General features: G+C 38.9%; 1 protein-coding gene and 1 pseudogene across 1 annotated transcript in view; one reads left to right on the top strand and one right to left on the bottom strand.

The window, feature by feature from the left end:
• RECQL (RecQ like helicase) overlaps positions 1 to 18911 on the bottom strand; it is a 40572-nt gene that overhangs the window by 21294 nt on the left and 367 nt on the right. Inside the window, exons 2-5 of the mRNA XM_004435436.3 lie at positions 16577 to 16624; positions 4452 to 4649; positions 3416 to 3595; positions 560 to 666 (exon numbers count right to left, since the gene is read on the bottom strand). Of these exons, the coding sequence (XP_004435493.2) occupies positions 560 to 666; positions 3416 to 3595; positions 4452 to 4649; positions 16577 to 16624 (533 nt within the window). The remainder of the gene's footprint in view (positions 1 to 559; positions 667 to 3415; positions 3596 to 4451; positions 4650 to 16576; positions 16625 to 18911) is intronic.
• Positions 12799 to 13445, top strand: LOC101406658 (ubiquitin-like protein ATG12; annotated as a pseudogene).

Below are 18911 nucleotides of genomic sequence, written 5' to 3'. Positions count from 1 at the left end.
TTTAATTATATTGCATAATTAGAAATTTTTGCTTATTATTTTATAATGGATAATATAAAATAGATCAGCAAATGTTTACTGTAAAGTGCCAGATAGTAAATATTAGGTTTTGTGGGCCATACAGTCTCTATCACAACTACCCAACTCTGCCATTACAGTGTGAAAACAACATGTTGTTTATGACATTACAATGTCATAAACAACATGTTGTTTATGACATTACAATGTCATAAACAACATGTAAATGAATGAGCATGGTTGTGTTGCAATGAAACTTTATTGATGAACACTGAAATCTGAATTTCTTATAATTTTCACACTTCACAAAATCTTCCTTTGATTTTTTTTGTAACCATTTAAAAATATAAAAACCAGTCTTAGTTCACAAACCACACAAAAATAGGCAGTGGGCTAGAACTGGCCCATGAGCATAGTTTGTGACTCCTGATACAAATAGTTATCCGTTTATAATTTTACAAGCAACTCAATTGTAGCTAAGGCTCCTACTTCAATGAAGAGTTTAAATCAAAAAAAGAAAGAAAAAGCCACAGAAGCATACCTTAGAACTAGAAGCATTTAACATGGTAGCTGAAATTCCTAATCGTTCTAAAACCATTAGTTGGTCTTCCATAAGAGAGATCAATGGGCAAATCACGAGGGTAAAACCTAAAAGAGAAAATATCTACTTTAAATTTTACACCACTTCCAGAATGAGTTTCAACCATTCACCTTCTTTATCATAACTTGTGGGCACCAAGCATCAATTCAGACTAATTTTCAATACAGCCTCAGCAATATACTACCTATTTATTACCCTCGTTAATGAAGGAGGTAGATGTGAATAAATAATCATAAGCCAAACAAGCAAATATAAGATTAAACAGAAATCTTCTCTTATTCAGTCCTATAAAAATACACAGATATTCTCATTTTGCATTTTTAATTTACTATCATTTTTAACAATCAGTATTGGTAATCTCAGTAAAATAATATATAAATCAAGTCAACAGTTACACCAGAAAAAAGTTATTCCAAAGCTTTCCAAACAAAACATAGCAACCTATATAATTAAGAAAGATATTTACATGAGTATTCTTCTACTTAACTGCACCAGATTAACTTATTTTGAGTAGAAATCAGTGAATAGTTTATTGACTGAATGTACTTCTGGTAACATATCCCTTTTCTCTTATAACTGAAATTGTTCATAGCTACAAGAGCTATCCCACATTGTTAAAATCATATGATTTTTGTTTCTGTAGTTTGTTCCTTAAAATAACCAGGGGCAAAGAGTTTAAAAAATATACTAAGATTAAGACCTTATCAGGGATTTCACCCTCTCCCTTAGTCTCTCTCCTGTCTTTTCACATTCTCCCTCATTACTGGCACCTTCTCATTACATTTACACGTGGTCAAGTCTTTCTTATCTTTGAAAAAACTCTAGACACCTAATTTAGGGTCCTTTCTCTTTTTCCCTTCATAGCAATTCTTTCCAAAGAGTGTCCCATTCACCAGTTCCACTTCCTCAACTCCTCTTCTTTTCCAAACCATTGCTATTTGGTTTCCACCTAACCATTTTGCTGAAATTGTTACAGCCAAGGTCACTGATGAGTCCCTTGTCACTAAATCCAATGGAACTTTCAAGTCCTTATTTTATTTGACCTTTTGCCAACAGTCATCACTACTAACCACTCCCTCCTTGAAATACTCCCTTCGCTATGCTTCTAAGAACACCATACTCTCCTGATTATCCTCGTACACTTTGCTACTCCTTCTCAGGCTTTTCTGCAAGGTCCTCTTTCTCTGCTTATCCCTAAACTCTTGATGTTCTGGTTTCTGCTCTAGGCCCCCTTCTCTTCTCATGCTGCTCTGGATGATATAATTCACTCCCATGGCTTCAATGGCCATCTCCACACTAACAGCCTCCAACTCAGCTAACTCAGATCTCTCAGACCAAGCTTTACACCCAAACATCCTCCTACTCACACAACAATTCCACCTGGATGTCTTGCAGGCATCAGAAATTCAACATGTCCCAAATTGAATTCATCACATTCCCTCTCTCTCCATTCCCAAATAAGTTCTTTCTCTCATGTACCCTATTTCAGTGAACAACTTCACCATTTGTCCCAGCCTAAAATTTGGGCATCATTCTAGACTATACTTTCTCCTACCCCTCTATCCAATGAATACCATGTCCTATAGAATCTACCTCCGAAATATTTCTGGAATTCCTCCACCTGCTGGAATTATCCTTCTAAACCACAAATCTGACAAGTCTCTTACCTGTATAAAACCCTTCAACAACTTCCCACTGATCTAAGGAAAAGTTTTAAAAATATCTTTCAAGACTCTTTCCACATCTTATCTCTCACTCCTTGCCACTCTGAGATTCTTCCAGGTTACTGAATACACCATGCATGTTCTCTCTTATTTTTGGGCTCTCACAAACACTGCTCCCCTGCATGAACACTCTTCCTTCCTCCCTTGACCTTTTTTTGCCTATTTACCCTTTAGCTTTTTAGCTCAAATGCACCTTCCTCAGGACAGCCTTCCCTGACAGCCTCTGGACCAGATCTTTGCACTGACCGAATTCCTTTAGCCTATTAAACCTTTGTCACAAAACGCTTATTGCAATTGCTTGCAATTACCTGTATGCTCTAGACCTGGGGTCAACAAACTAAGGGCTGGCTGCTTGTTTTTGTCAATAAGGTTTTGCTGGCTCTCAGCCACATCCATTTGTTTACAGATTGTCTACGGCTGCTTTCGTGCTACAATGGCAAAGTTCAATGGTTGCCACAGAGACCATACCATAGAGGACCACAAAGCCTCTAATATCTACTGACTGGCTCTTTAAGGAAAAGTTTGCTGACCCCTGATCTATACCCTTATTAGTCCCCAAACTGCAGCATCAGTATTAGCTGGGAGCCTGTGAGAAACGCAAGATCTTGGGTTCACACTAAATCATAATCTGCATGTTAATCGGCTCGGCAGGTGATTCTTAAGCACATTAAAGTTTGAGAAAGCGCTGCTCTACACCATGAGCTCTGTGAAAACAAGGACCATGCCCACTTTGCTCACCACTGTATCTCCAGTGCCTAACACCACAGCAGACACTCAATAAAGATCCAGGACCAGAACCCAGCTCTACTGATTCGTTTTCTAGTGCTTTTTCTCCTACAACATGTTTTTTAATTATGTTTCAGGAACCAAATAAAAGAATTAATTACTCTCAGTCTTTAACATTCCCTCTTTAAGTGAACTCTTAAAATGTCTGTTAATGTAGAGATAAATACAACAAAAACGCACTTGACTTTTACATATGTATGGTTAGAAATTATTTTTTAAAGACTTAAAAATATATTAAGAGAAATGACATTTCTTCAACTTAAAATTAATCTTTATGAATACATACCATCTGAACATAACGCTGGTAACTGGTAGCACAAGCTCTTTCCACCTCCTGTAGGCATAACAAGAAATATTTCCTTTCTAGACATTGTGACATTAATAGTTTCAAGCTGGAGCGGCCTGAATGTCCGCAGTTTAAAAACATTTTGCAGAACATCTTTAACTTTACCAGACCATGGAAAACCTAGAAAGAGAAAAATAAGCCAAATATATGAGAACAAGTTAGGATTATAAACGAGACACAAACATGAATGGCTCTTTTATAATAAAGAACAGAAAAAAATATATAAGACTTTTAATACTATGGAAAATTTAACTTTTATAATAATTTTAAGATTAGTTTAACTCACTAACCTACAAAAAAACAAATTTAATGATATATCTTAAGAAACAGTACACCAGAAAACGAAACGTTTGCCAGTTGAGAATCAACCTGCACAGAAGAGGAAGATGCTCGATCAGGTACTTGAAAAACAATCTGAACGTTGATCAGGGAATTCACAGTATCATAAAAAACTCAAATATCATGAACAAAGTTGACAATTATCTGGAATTTTTGGTATAAATATCTTGTTTAGAAGTGAATCACCGGAAACACAAAAGCATTACAATTTCTTTGAGAGTTACAGTATTCCATTATAATTAATGATAAATATGATGCTTGGCAAGATCTTGAATCAAGAATGGTGTGTTCACTAGGGCAGGAAAATGAACTAGACTTTGGCAAGGAGTTTGAATTTTTTTCTTTACTGTTTAATTTTTTTCTACTTAAAACTTAGAAAATTTAGTTAAAATAAATATCTTATTTTTCCAGGCATTGATTAATGTTGCTAGAACCATATTTGGAAAAAATAATAAAGTCTAAATAATAAAAGAACATGGGTAAAGAATGGTCTGCCTACAATTTCCCATGCCACTTAAGGAATGGCCAGTTTCGCTTGCAAGCCCCCTGGAACACAGTAACCCAGGCACGATGATTTAACTCCAGTTTAAAGAAATGAGAAGAAACAAAACCAGCAAAGAAAAACAAAAGAGTAAACCTTCTCTATTCCAAGCAGCAGGTGAAGAATCACATTCGTTGCTTGGCCCAGCATCAGAATTCTCTAAACTCTGCTTTATTCTGTTTGTTAGGATGTTTTTTTTCTGAATAAGCTCTCGTTGCCTTTCCAGAAGTTCTTCAAGTTGAATGTCTACTGCATGTAGCTCATTGGTTACGGAATCCAATTCCTCAGTTAGAGCTACAAGGGAGGAAAAAAGATACAATGACAAGACAGAGGTAATTACAATTTTAGGTTTCCCTATTGAGTTTTGGATATTCCTCACCATCAAAATTACAAACAAACTTACAGTAGTATAGCAGAGTGGTTAAGAGCACATGTTTTGGAGTCACACAGACCTGAGTTAAATCTTCAGTCCTCCACCTACCTGCCGAGTGACCTCAGGCTAAGGTACTTAACTGGGCCTCAATTTCCCCATCTGTAAAATGGAGACAATACCTAGCTTTCATGGTATTGTTATAAAGAATTAAGTGAGATTACATATTGAAAGTTCTCAACACAGTACCTGGTAGGTACACAGTTAAGCATTTAATAAATGATAATTATTACTTTTATTATGTTGTAGGGCAGTGATCCAACAATCTCCTAAATCATTTAAGTAAAGCAACCAGACTTTGAAGCAAAAGGAAGCTATTTAAAAGTAATCCCCTAGACGAATGGATAAAGAAGATGTGGTATATATACACAATGGAATACTACTCAGCCATAAGAAACAATGAAATCCAGCCATTTGTGACAACATGGATGGACATTGAGGGTATAATGCAAAGTGAAATAAGTCAGAGGGAGAAGGGCAAATACCGTATGATTTCCTTCATTAAGTAGTAGATAATAACAACAATAAATCAACACATAGGGACAGAGATTGGATTGGTGGTTACCAGAGGGGAAGGGGGGAGGGAGGAAGGTGAAAGGGATAATTCGGTACATGTGTGTGGTGATGGGTTGTAATTAGTATTTTGGTGGTGAACATGATATAATCTATGCAGAAATAGAAGTACAATGATGTACACCTGAAATTTTTACAATGTCATAAACCAATGTTACTGCAATAAACAAAAAATTAAAAAAAAAAAAAAAAGTAATCCCCTAACTACTTAGCTATTATTTTATGAAAACATTCACATCTGGGTTGATATGGTTGCATGATAAAAAGTCAGTGATTATAGGGGCCGGCCCGGTGGCGCAAGCAGTTAAGTGCGTGTGTTCCGTTACGGCGGCCCAGGGTTCGCTGGTTCGGATCCCAGGCGCACACCGATGCACTGCTTGGCACGCCATGCTGTGGCAGCATCCCATATAAAGTGGAGGAAGATGGGCATGGATGTTAGCCCAGGGCCAGTCTTCCTTAGCAAAAAAAAGAGGAGGATTGGCATTGGATGTTAGCACAGGGCTGATCTTCCTCACAAAAAAAAAAAAAAGTCAGTGATTATAAACAAGATTTTGTAACAGTGAAAAGATAAATCAAGTATGCTATTGGAAGTGGCATTACAACTCCATCATAACTAATTGATAAAGAAGCCTTAACACTGATATCAATAGATGAATGGATAAAGAAGATGTGGTGTGTGTACATATATATATGGAACATTACTCAGTCATAAAATAAGAATGAAATCTTGCCGTTTGCAGCATGGATAGACCTTGAGGGTATTATGCTAAGTGAAAGGAGTCAGACAGAGAAAGACAAATACCATATGATTTCACTTATATGAAGAATTTTAAAAACAAAACAAATGAACAAACAAAACCAGACTCACAGATACAGAGAACAGACAGGTGGTTACCAGAGGTGAGAGGGGTCGGAGGGTGGGCAAAGTGGGCGAAGGGCATCAAGAGGTACAAAATTCCAGTTATAAAATAAATAAGTCATAGGGATGGAATGTACAGCATGGGGAACAGAGTCGATAATATCGTATTAACTTTGTAGGGTGACAAATGGTTACTAACTTATTGCGGTGATCATTTATAATGTATATAAATGTTGAATCACTATGCTGTACACCTGAAACTAATATAATATTGTATGTCAATTATACTTCAATTTAAAAAAGAAGCCTTCACATATGATTCTAATCAATCTGAATATGACAGTCAGTGTGAGATTCCTTTTGACACCACGTCAATGGAAGCTAGAAACATTTTACAGATGTCCTTGGTGCTTTCTAAAACATCTGCCTGCACTAATCAGTGTCCAGCTTTAATGCTTTCTCATGAGATGAAAGCTTATGGTTATAATTTAAAATAGGATGTTATCGTGGCTTTGTATTATACCAACTGCCAGAATTTCCCTCCCGCATGATTCTGGGTTAGGATTGGCCACAAGTGAACTCTGCGTGAAATGTGGAAGGCAGGAATCACACAGCAGCCAGATGCACATTCAGATGGTTGGCGTAAGGTCAGGTTCTGTCGCGACTCTCGTGTTGTCACGAATGTGCGGGTTCACCTTGCTGGAAGGGGGCAGAAGCCTGTTCCACCAGCTCCTGCTGAATCTCCCCGGGGCAGCAGCTTAGCCCACAGCTTCCTCAGCTTCTCTGAATCCTTGTCCAAGTTCCTATGTAGCTTTTGTGGAAAGTGGACCAGCCCTTCTGCAAGGCACCAGTATCCTGGAAGTCAGAGCCTTGGAGGCAATGACACACCAACGTAAGTCCCAGTGAGAGACAGACAGGTTCCACTTTGTCCTCGTGGGTTTCAGCTCATCCTTACCCTCCCATTCTCCACAGCCATCTTCCCATGCCTACTGCTGGCACTTCTGACTTCAGGACCAGCAGCGGACTGCTTAAGCAGGTCCCATGATCATGTGGGGACTAATCCCTATAATAAATCACTTATGTTACTCATAATGATTCAGCTTCTCTGATTAAACCCTAACCAACACCAAATGTTGTTCCAGAGGAAGAAAAACTTAAAGTGGGTTCTCCGAATTGCTTCTGGGCCACCTGGCATTGGGTCTCTGATCTGCTTAGATTTAAAGACATTAATGACTCTTGTTTGCAGTGGTAAAAGGCACAATGGTATTCCATGGCATGCAGTAGACAAAGTTATTGAAATTAGAATCTACAGACACCTGTAATTAGGTATCTAGAGAAGGCAAGGCTCTGGGTGACCGAGTTTTGCTGTCACAGAACATTTTTGTGAGAATAATGGGGTTGATTAGTTGCTTCTAAGTATGCTGGAGAACTTGAGGAGAGAAACGCAGGATCTGCATAGAGGGACCTCAGAGTTTCTATGATTGTCCTAAAAGAAACCCTTACCTCCTGTAGCTACAGGGCCAACACCCTGAATACCAAGTCTAAATTCTCCAGGTGGCTGAATTACAATGCAAACTGAATTCCCAACCTCACAGGGGCTCTTATGTTAAAGTAAGTGCGTTGATTAGGAAGGAGTGAGATTCTGCAACTGGGATGGGAACATCTGGGCAGATTCCAATGAAGCAGGGGACCATTAAATTCTGCCAAGTCTCTTTTGTCCTTCCTCGCCTTTCTGAAACAGCCTCCTCCTGCCTGAAAAGCCTGTCATGGTCTTTCTTGAGGCAGTTGCCTTGTAAGGGATTGCTAATCCCCCTAAGGATCTGCCAGCACCACCTCTCAGAGCTTCAAGTGCTAAGAAACCCAAGGGGATGAGGTACAAAAGTGACCTGTGAGAAAACACACCAAAAGAGTTGCATTTGCCAATATGTATCACTAGAAGCCTAGGGAATATATGTGGGAATAGATCCTAAGGGTGGACAGAATAGAACATTGAATGAAGCTAAATTTATTGATATGTACTCAATAAGAAATTCTGGATTTAGTGTGCTAAATATAGCAGCCAAGAGTGGCTCTAATAATTTACTTAGTTGGTTGTCAGAAACCTGGCCCCGAAGATAAATATCACAAAGTGGGATGGAATGATACAGGTATAGATTCCAACGAAGTTGAAGGGCTAGAACTTCCCAGGTATGCTCCAAAGGAAGGGATCCAGATGCTTAGGGAGACGGGAGTGCCAGAGTGGATTATCACATGGATTGATCATCCACTCTCTTGCAGTCCCCCAGGAGGATCCAGAGAACATTCCCTTCACCAAAGCTGTGAAAAATACATTCATGAAGGGAGCCCCAGCATCCCTGAAGAGTTCTGGAGTGGCTGTTCTCTGTAAGCCAAGAATGAAGTGGCAAGTACTGCCTTTGAACTACCTGAATCAACGAGAACAATGGTTTCCCAAGGTATGGGGGCTAAATGGTAGCAATTCAATTCATGACCAAAGAAAAGGTAGATGTGGTTGCCATAATAGGCAACGGGGCAAAAGCAATAATCACAACAGTCTGACCCACAGAGATCTTTGGCACTGGCTGGTTGATCATGATGTTCCTGAAATGAAAATAGATTACTTGATTTGTATATGCAGAATGCAAAGCCCTGATTCTGGCAAACATTAAGTCTGATTTGAATCACCACAACAGAGTCACAGTCCTTCAAGCAGTTCCCAGAAATGAGCCAATTTATAGACCCAGAGTCCCTTGAATAAAGTGGAGGTTGGCGTCCTTTGAGGAAGGACACTACTATACAGCTAAGAATTTATGTAGTAAATCTTTCCATTAGTTTTCCCCAGAGAAATGCATCCAGGTTATTGTGTATTGGGGAAAGGAAAATAACTCCTCAGAAATTACCGGACATTAACTTTGAACTAATAATTCCCGGAAGACTAAAATGCCACAGTGATCCACCAGTCAGAGTATGGACTGGACTTATGCAAGTCAGGTGATCAACGCAGTTTTGCTCAGGTCCGTCACACAGTGGGCTGAGGAGGTCCTCTAACCCACTCTGTGGTTATTTCCCCAGTTCCAGAATGCATAATTATAACAAGATACATTCAGCAACTGGCAGAATCCACACATTGGTCCCCTTACCCATAAGTAAGGGCTATTATGGCAGGAAAGACCAAGTGGAAGCCAGTATAACTGCCCTTACCTACCAAAACAGTGAACAGTGCTGTTTCTCCCCTAGCTAGGATTCATGGGCCTAGGAATCAGGGGTGGAAATGGGAGTGGCTCATCTTACTATTACCTCCTAGTGATCCACTAGCGAAATGTTTGCTTCCCATCCCTGAAACTTTGGACTCTGCTGGTCTAGAGGTCTTAGCATGGAAGAAATGCTTCTACCAGGGGAAAAAGCAATGGTTCCATTTAACTGGAAGTTGACTGCCTCTTGGCCACTTTGGGTTCCTCACGGCAGTAAGTCAACGGGCAAAGAAGGGGTTACTGTATTGGCTGGGGTGAGGAATCTAGACTATTAAAGGGAAACTGGATTGCTATGACACTACAGAGATGAGGAGGAGTAGGTCTGGAATGTAGGGAATCCTCTAGGGTGCCTTTTGATATTCCCATGTCCTATGATTAAAGTTAATGGAGAACTACAAAAACCAAATACAAGCAAACTGCTAAGGCAAGTGCCCACCAGGCAAGGACCCATGGCCTTGGGATGGGATATGGAATGGGAAACTGAAGAAGGTAGTTATAAAAGAACAGCTATGACCACATGACCAGGTGAGAAACAAGAACTATAATAGCTATAAGCATTTCTTCCTTATTTTGATATCTGTATATAAACCAAGTTTGAGGGTTTTTTTTAGTGGTGGTGGTGGGTTATTTATTTATTTAGGTCCCTTCTCCTATTCTCTTACCATCTAAAATAAAATGTGCTAATAATAGATGACCTCATGTCTCAGGATTTAAGTTAGAGAATTATCAAGGAGGACGTGATTCAGCATGAAGAGGAACGAGCATCTTCCAAAGATGAATGAAGAGAATGTGTGCCCTCTTTTGGGGAGAGGATCGGTTTATATTTGGTTGTACAAGGGACAGTTGAGTCATGTTGGGCAGCCAGAGATTTGGAAGGTGGAAGCAAAGCAGTAGCCATATTTTCCATATTTAAGAAGGTCAGTGTAAGGTCAGCAACTCCAGCTGCTGCTGGATATCCTCAATTTCCCTGCGGGAACAGCAGGGCCCGCAGCTCCTCCAGATCCTGTTGGTTCTCCTCCTTCAGCGTCTCCGAAGCCTCAGCCTGGCCGTATGCACCCCCATGTGGAAGTACACCAGCTCTTTGATAGGTCTCCTGCATTATCCAAATTGGAGGCTTTGAGGCAATGAGAGACCAATACAGGTTCTGGTAAGAAACATCTTCACAGGTTGCCGTCTGTTTTTGCATTCCCCACTGGACAACTATCTTCTCTTCCTGACTGCTGGCTCTGTCGACTTCAGGCCCAGTGCTAGACACACAGGCAACATACATAAAGAAAGAGCTTAATCACTTCCCATAATCACATAAGGTTTAATCCCTATAGCAAATCCCTAGTATCACTCACAGTGCCTCTGCTTCTCTGATCAAATCCTACCTGACAGAGATGTGAATGTCAACCCATGCTACAAAGTCAACATCATTGTATCATTTTTTTTTTTTTAGGTGAGGAAGATCAGCCCTGAGCTAACAACCATGCCAATCCTCCTCTTTTTGCTGAGGAAGACCTGCCCTGAGCTAACATCTATTGCCAACCCTCCTCCTTTTTTTTTCCCCTTTTCTCCCCAAAGCCCCAGTAGATAGTTGCACGTCATAGCTGCACATCCCTCTAGTTGTATGTGGGACGCCGCCTCAGCATAGCCGGACAAGCAGTGCGTCGGTGCGCGCCCGGGATCCGAACCCAGGCCGCCAGTAGCGGAGCGCGCACATTTAACCGCTAAGCCACGGGGCCGGCCCCCAATATCATCATATCTTAGACAAAATCCCGATTGATTAAGAATGTAAGGAAGTACAGCTAGTTGTAATAAATCAGGGTCTTTCAATATTTTTGTTCAAACTTATACCATCTCTAATGCTAGCAAGTACAACACAAGACTTTAACTATAGGAGATGAGATTGAAAAGTCAAGTGAATGGTTTCAGCAATCCAAAACAAAGAGAGACTAGAAGTACACAGAGCTTATTACAGCTACCATATCTCAAGACCATCCTGAATTGAGTGGGGATCGCACCCCAGTGTTCTTAAGCTTACAGCTGACACATGGGAGGTACCATTCTTCAGAAACAGCACATTTTCTAGCAACATTCCAAACTGAAGTTAACAATGAAAGGAAAGTGATTTGCCACCAAGGAAACCATCAAATCCAAAGCAACAAACCGTCTGAAGGCAATTTCAAAGAGGCATTTCCAATATAGTTCAACTAGTGGGGAAAACAATGGAAGAGGTGGGTTTATTTGAAAGGGGCACAATATTGCGGAGGCAATTATTCAAAGTAAGCATCTCTTCTTAAATAAAATTTGCCTATTTCATTATTCAGTTACTTTTAAATCATATCCTACTGATAAAGCCTGAAGTCTTATTAAGTAGAATAACTAACAAATACAATACAAAAATTACCATACTGAACTAAATCTCTTAAACCTCCACTTTTATCTCTAAGTAAAGAACACTTGGGTTAGCATTTAATGTAACTTAAATTGTTACCAATTATTATTAACCCTTAGACTGTGAGAATGAGTAATGAGACAAAGCCAAAACCTATGTCACTATTTTTTTCATATTTATATTTAAATAAACTGTAAAGTTGTGTGTGGGTGGCAGAGGATTCCATATTTAAGAAAACGATTTCTTTATCTATATTTAAGAAAATCATTCCTTTCTTTTTTTTTTTTTTTTGGTGAGGAAGACTGGCCCTGAGCTAACATCTGTTGCCAATCTTCCTCTTTTTTGCTTAGGGAAAACTGGCCCTGAGCTAACATCTGTGCCAATCTTCCTCCATTTTGTATGTGGGATGCCACCACAGCATGGCTTGATGAGCAGTTGTGTAGGTCCACACCCAGGATCCAAACCTGCGAACCCCGGCACTGGAAGCGGAGCACACGAACTTAACCACTACGCCACCGGGCAGCCCCAGAAAACCATTTCTTTAAAGTTTGAAAAGAATTCAATCCTGTTTCCCCACTGCTAGAACTAGTATGTAGCAAAGGCCATATTCATTATACCCTACAAAAGACTGAAAAATAATCATAGCATAAGTTCCTCACCCCTGCCATTCACCTCTTAACCGAATAATAACAAGATCTCACTAATAAGCAAAAGACAATCTGGTCAAGTTCATAGAAACAAAGAATGGATGGAAATACATCAAAATACCAAGAGTAGCTGCCTGGAAAAGGTAGAATGGATGTTTTTCTTTTATACTTTAAAAACACCTCAAATAACTCCACTTATAAGAACTTAGCTTAAGGAAATAATAAGAAAACCAAACAAAGCTTTAGTTTCAAAGATGTTCAATGAAGCATTTTTTATGTTTTAAAAGCGGAAACAGACCGAGCAAGATGGCTGAGGAGCTGGAGTCCGTGCTGCATCTCCCTCCCTCTACTGCTGCCCATGGGGAAGGACCTATGGAGGTCTCCCCAGAAACAGCCACTCGGGAGCCCCCTTCTTCCCCTGCAGTCTCCCTGGGAACAAAGGAACGTGCCAGTGACACCAAGAAAAAAACTGACATCCTGCTAAAGGCTGTGGGAGACACCCGTATAATGACAACAAAGAAGGGCTGTATGGGCCAGCCAGTGGTGTAGTGGTTAAGTTCGACACACTCTGCTTCAACAGCCTGGGTTCTCAGGTTCGGATCCCAGGCGTGCACCTACACCACTCACCCACCATGCTGAGGCGGCGACCCGTATACAAAGTAGAGGAAGACTGCCACAGATGTTAGTTCAGGGCTAATCTTCCTCACAAAAAAAAAAAAAAAAGAAGAAGAAGTGGGTTGTAGAGCAAGCCTGAACCATCCAAGGACTCACTGACTTCATCGAAAAATTCCTTAAACTGTAACCTGAGTTGTTTATTTATGTGAATCAGTCCTTTGCCCCCTCTCCAGATGAGGAAGTTGGAACCCTGGATGAGTGTTTTTTGGTAAACTGGACCTACATCATGGCAACTCTCAGCCATGGGGATGAACAACAGAGAAAAGGATCTTACCAACTTAAAATGAATCTTCACAAAGGAAACAGCTCTGAAAAGTTTTGATACGTGTGGCAAGAGACCTGTGGACATGATCTATTCAGCATGTATCTACTATGACCCATGTTTATGCATAGAAAAAACCCAGAGTAAACGGACTCACAAAAACGTGATTGGTATTAACACACAAATCATCATAAAAGATTGACACTACAGTATACCCATTGCTACAACTATTGCTCCAGATTTGCCTCCAAGGTCTTGAAAAGGAGACTAAGACCGAATAGTTTCTTTATCACCAGCTCTCAAAGTGACCAAAGTTGTTTACTTGTAGAATTAGCACTCTGCTGATGTTTTTCCACTGTAAAAGTCAATTTACTACAAGATTCTTTTTGTACTTATTCAGGGAAGTTCAATTTGTTTCGGGTACGGGACATGCGTTTTGTCATTCACATTTTACATCTACAGTGTTATGAAACAGTTGCATTGACCTGCTGGCTCTCTCTCTCACATGGTCCAGCAGAAGGCAGCACAGTGGGCAGAAGGAGCTGGGCAGTTTGGTTTTACATCTTTGCCAGATGATAATGGAGGAAAAAAGCAGTTCCTGCTAATTTCTAGCAAAACACCTAGCCAAGAGAGCACTCATGTTGACAGACTGGAAGACTGCTTTAGAGAATATGCATGGTTTAGATTTAATTATTTTATTGGAAAACAGAAGGAATTTTACAAATTCTGGACAAATGAGTCATAGAGCTCTTTTCAGTCCTATCGTTTAATGACTCTTGAGTCCCAGTGCTTGTAACTGTGGTGTTATTCTGTCTCTTATTTTTACAGTGCCAGAAGTACTCGATGAGTAAACCTGGCAACATCTTTAAGTTTTTTATAATGCATTTTCCAACCTGAAAACGCTCAAAAATAACTGAAAAATAGCCTTAGATTTTATGTCTATTTCATGCCATGATTAAAAGTACCATTTTAAATCATTAACTATCAGGGAAATGCAAATCAAAACTACAATGAGATATCACCTCACGCCCGTCAGAATGGCTATAATTAACAAGACAGGAAACAGCATGTGTTGGAGAGGATGTGGAGAGAAGGGAACTCTTATACACTGCTGGTGGGAGTGCAAACTGGTGCAGCCACTATGGAAAACAGTATGGAGATTCCTCAAAAAATCAAGGATAGAACTACCATATGATCCAGCTATTCCACTGCTGGGTATTTATCCAAAGAACTTGAAAACGCCAATGCGTAAAGATACATGCACCCCTGTATTCATTGCCCCATTATTCACAATAGCCAAGACTTGGAAGCAACCTAAGTGCCCATCAAGGGACAAATGGATAAAGAAGATGTGGTATATATACACAATGGAATACTACTCAGCCATAAGAAACCATGAAATCCAGCCATTTGTGACAACATGGATGGACATTGAGGGTATTATGCAAAGTGAAATAAGTCAGAGGGAGAAGGTCAAATACCGTATGATTTCCTTCATTAAGTAGTAGATAATAACAACAATAAACAAAAACATAGAGACAGAGATTGGATTGGTGGTTACCAGAGGGGAAGGGGGGAGGGAGGAGGGCGAAAGGGATAATTCAGCACATGTGTGTGGTGATGGGTTGTAATTAGTATTTGGGTGGTGAACATGATGTAATCTATGCAGAAATAGAAGTATAATGATGTACACCTGAAATTTATACAATGTTATAAACCAATGTTACTGCGATAAACAAAAAATTAAAAAATAAATAAAAAATAAAAATAAATAAAAATAAAAATAAAATTTAAAAAAAAGTACCATTTTACTGATGCTATTAGACTGGTAATTGCTTGAAGTGAGATTTAATTTTTTATTTTCATTCTGTATTATATTAGTAATGCAGCATTAAAGAAAAAAAATTCCAGTAAATTGAATGGAATGTTCAAATAAATAAATGATAAAAATGGAGACAGCCTAAAAGTTCAACACTAAAAGATTAAGTAACGTTATTTATTTAATGTCACTTCAAAACAACAAAATACAGTGCAGGTACTAAAAATAGAATATTTACAACATAGAATTTATTTAACAATATGTCTATATTCTATATTTACATTATGTTTTTTAAAAATCACATTACAAAACAATATGTACAAAACGTTAAAAATTTTGTTGAAACATAATACATCTAAATGTTACAGTATTAATCTGAGTAGTGGGATTAGAAGTGATTTATATTTTCTACTTTATAATTTCTTAAGTTCCTAGAATTCTATCAAAAAACATAAGATTCCTTGGAACCGTTATACATTGCTGATAGGAATGTAAAATGGTGCAGCCACTATGGAAAACAGCATGGCAATTCCTCAAAAAATTAACCATAGAAATACCATGTGATCCAGCAATTCTACTTCTAGGTATACACCCAAAAGAATCGAAAGCAGGGACTCAAATAGTTATTTGTTCACTACTGTTCACAGCCGCATTATTCACAATAGCCAAAAGGTGAAACAACCCAGATGTCCACTGACAGACAAACAGATAAACAAAAGGTGGTATATACATACAATGGGATATTATTAAGCCTTAAAAAGATACATGTTACAAAATGGATGAACCTCAAAAACATCATGCTAAGTGAAATAAGCCAGACACAAAAGGACAAATATTGTATGATTCCACTTATATGAGGTACCTAGAATAGTCATATTCATAGAGACAGAAAGCAGTATAGTGTTACCAGGGGTTTCAGGGAAGGTGGTAATAGGGAGTTATTGTTTAATGGGTACAGATTTCAGTTTGGAATGATGAAAAAGTTCTGGAGATAGATATTGGTGATGGTTGCACAACAATGTGAAGCACTTAATACCACTGAATTGTACACTTAAAAACAGTTAAAATGGTAAATTTTGTTAAGTATATTTTACCACAATAAAAAAAAATCTGAAAAAACATCATTTCTATAATCAGAATTTTTAAAACAAATATTTTTTTAAATTTATTTTTATTTATTCATTTTTATTAGGACTCTTTTTTAGGGCAGTTTAAGGTTCACAGCAAAACTGAAGGACAAGTACAGAGAAAATCAAATATTTTTTTCAAAGAACATGCAATTACAAACAGAACAGAATGAACCACAAAATGTAATCATTTCCACTAACCTGAAACGGATGCCATTCTAAAATTGAATTGGAGATCCAAATTTCTCTCTAAAAATGGAAAAAAAAAAACAACAACAATTTTTTAAAAGTAGTGCTATTGATAATGCTCAATCAATGATAATTTCTCACTACTAAGTACAGAATATGTTAAAAAGTAAATTATATATTGCAGTGACCTTTCAATAAGGACTACTGATTCTTCCCAGGCTAATTTTTATGGAAAATCCTCTAGATTTCAGAGACGTGTCCAAAGTCACAGAAACATATAATAACAAGCACAACAGCAATAACACCAAATATCCAGCAGATACACAGTGATGTAGCAAAACAGTGAAACTTTGAGGTTATCAGTTTTAGCCCTAACTTACTGTGTGCTCTTAGCAAAGTTAACTTGTCCCTCTCAGCCTCTTTCCCTATCTGTAAAATTGGGATAAGAGAATCTATCTTATAAATAACAAGTTAGATAGATTCAAATGTCCCAAATTAAGCAAAATCCATCAATATAAATACTCAAACTAATCATTTAGCATTTTACTGATACTTGCTTTAAAGCGTCACAATTTAGACTCAATCTTAAAAGAGGAATTGATATTCTATGGAGGAGCTAGATTTCAAAAGGAGAGAATATGAAAAGGTCAGAAGTGGGAAAAAAACATGGTTTGTATTAAGGAACTCTCAATACCTATGAATGATTAAAAGTTAAGAGTATATATATATGAGCAAGCGGAACGAGATGAGGCTTGAGGGGAGGAACTTTAGATTGCTCATAATCCTCATGAACATGTCCTCCAACTCTGATATGGACAATCAACATTCTCTAAAACTAACTTAGAATGTTCTCCAAAGGTAGCTTCAGCATCAACCTACCCTTACCCAGACTGCTGATCTTATGCTGTTCCTAATGTAGAATTCTGAAGCCACCACTAGACTGGAAAAATAGGCAGGGTCTTCTTTGCTTTGCTAAGGAGTTTGGAATAGCCACACCACTAAAAGATATTCAAGTAGGGGAGTAAAACAAGGACTTCCAATTCTTTTTCTATATAAACATATCTTTACCACTTTGTGCAAATATAATTCTCCTTCTCTAGACTATAAGGTTCTCCGGGAGGGCAGAGGTTGAGTCTCTTCCCCTTCGTGTTCACACAGCCTAGCAAAGTGCCCTACATATAGTGCAGGCTCAGGTCTGCTGAGATTCAAAGCAGTGGCTATCTAGACTTATGAAAGAACATAATCTATAACCATTTTTCCCCACTATTTTAAATGACTCCTTTGATTATACGTTAAAAAACTGCTCATACACTCTTTTCCCAAATGCTGTGACTTAACAACAAAAGATATCTCAATACAAAATATGTTCAGAAATTAATGAGCTATAGCAGGTCTGTGAGTCAGAAGTATAAGCTGGCACTATTAAAATCAAAAACAAACGGTGACCAGATTTGAAAATTCCCTGAGCAGACAAAACCATTTTTACAAAGTTTAATTTGGCTTATTTTGCAAGATTAACTTGACCTGGGTCATTTCTTGCTTATGCCTCTGGAAATCATAAGCAAAACTTAAACTGTTTCTCAAGGTTGATATGAGATAACCACCAACCAATTCCTTATCATTTAAGAAAATGTTAATATTTTAACCAATCACTGTGAAGAATAAAGTCACTGCCTTCTCACTACATAAACTGCTTTATAACAATATACCCCTGAGCCTCTTTCCATGTTTTGATTTGAGTGCTCCCAGTTTGCGAACTTTTTGGTGTGTGCACAACTACTACTTCGATGATTCATTGATTTTACGCCTGCTATTTTAAACTTTCGACAGCACCCAGAGGAAACATTTTAGGCGGTCACAGCCAGTCATCGATGCTGGAGGAAACGCCACTGAGGTACCACAGACTAAATCGGACACACATCTCCCTCTCCCGCCACCCGCGTTTAGAGGCAACAGCAATTTAATAATACCCTCTCTTAAGCTTACACGTCCCCAGTGTTGTTTCCCGATAAACGGTGGCTGCCAAACCTTAGTGAGCAAGCTTCCTGCATGGAAAAGGCTGAGATAAAAAGAGAACGGTCGGCAGTCGAACGTGTCCCTAAAGGCCCGAGATGCACTAGAGCTGGGCGATGATTAACGCTCGTTTCTCCCTGCCAATGTACTGGTGGAAGGAAATGATCTGCGATAGACCGGCCTCGCCCGCAGGCAGGAATAAGAAAAATTAGCCCTTTCAAAGCGGTTAACAGGAATTACCCCCCAGAACCTCTCTCCAAAGGGGTTAAAGAACCCCCAGTCGCCTCCATCTCCCCGGTCTCTGACCCTAAAGCGCTTCGGACTCAGGACCGCT

The sequence above is a fragment of the Ceratotherium simum genome, chromosome 17 (assembly GCF_057802395.1).
Source record: "Ceratotherium simum simum isolate JZ-2026a chromosome 17, ASM5780239v1, whole genome shotgun sequence".
Lineage (NCBI taxonomy): Eukaryota > Metazoa > Chordata > Mammalia > Perissodactyla > Rhinocerotidae > Ceratotherium > Ceratotherium simum.
Note: the sequence above shows the minus strand (reverse complement) of the source record. Positions and strands in the feature narration are given on the sequence as shown.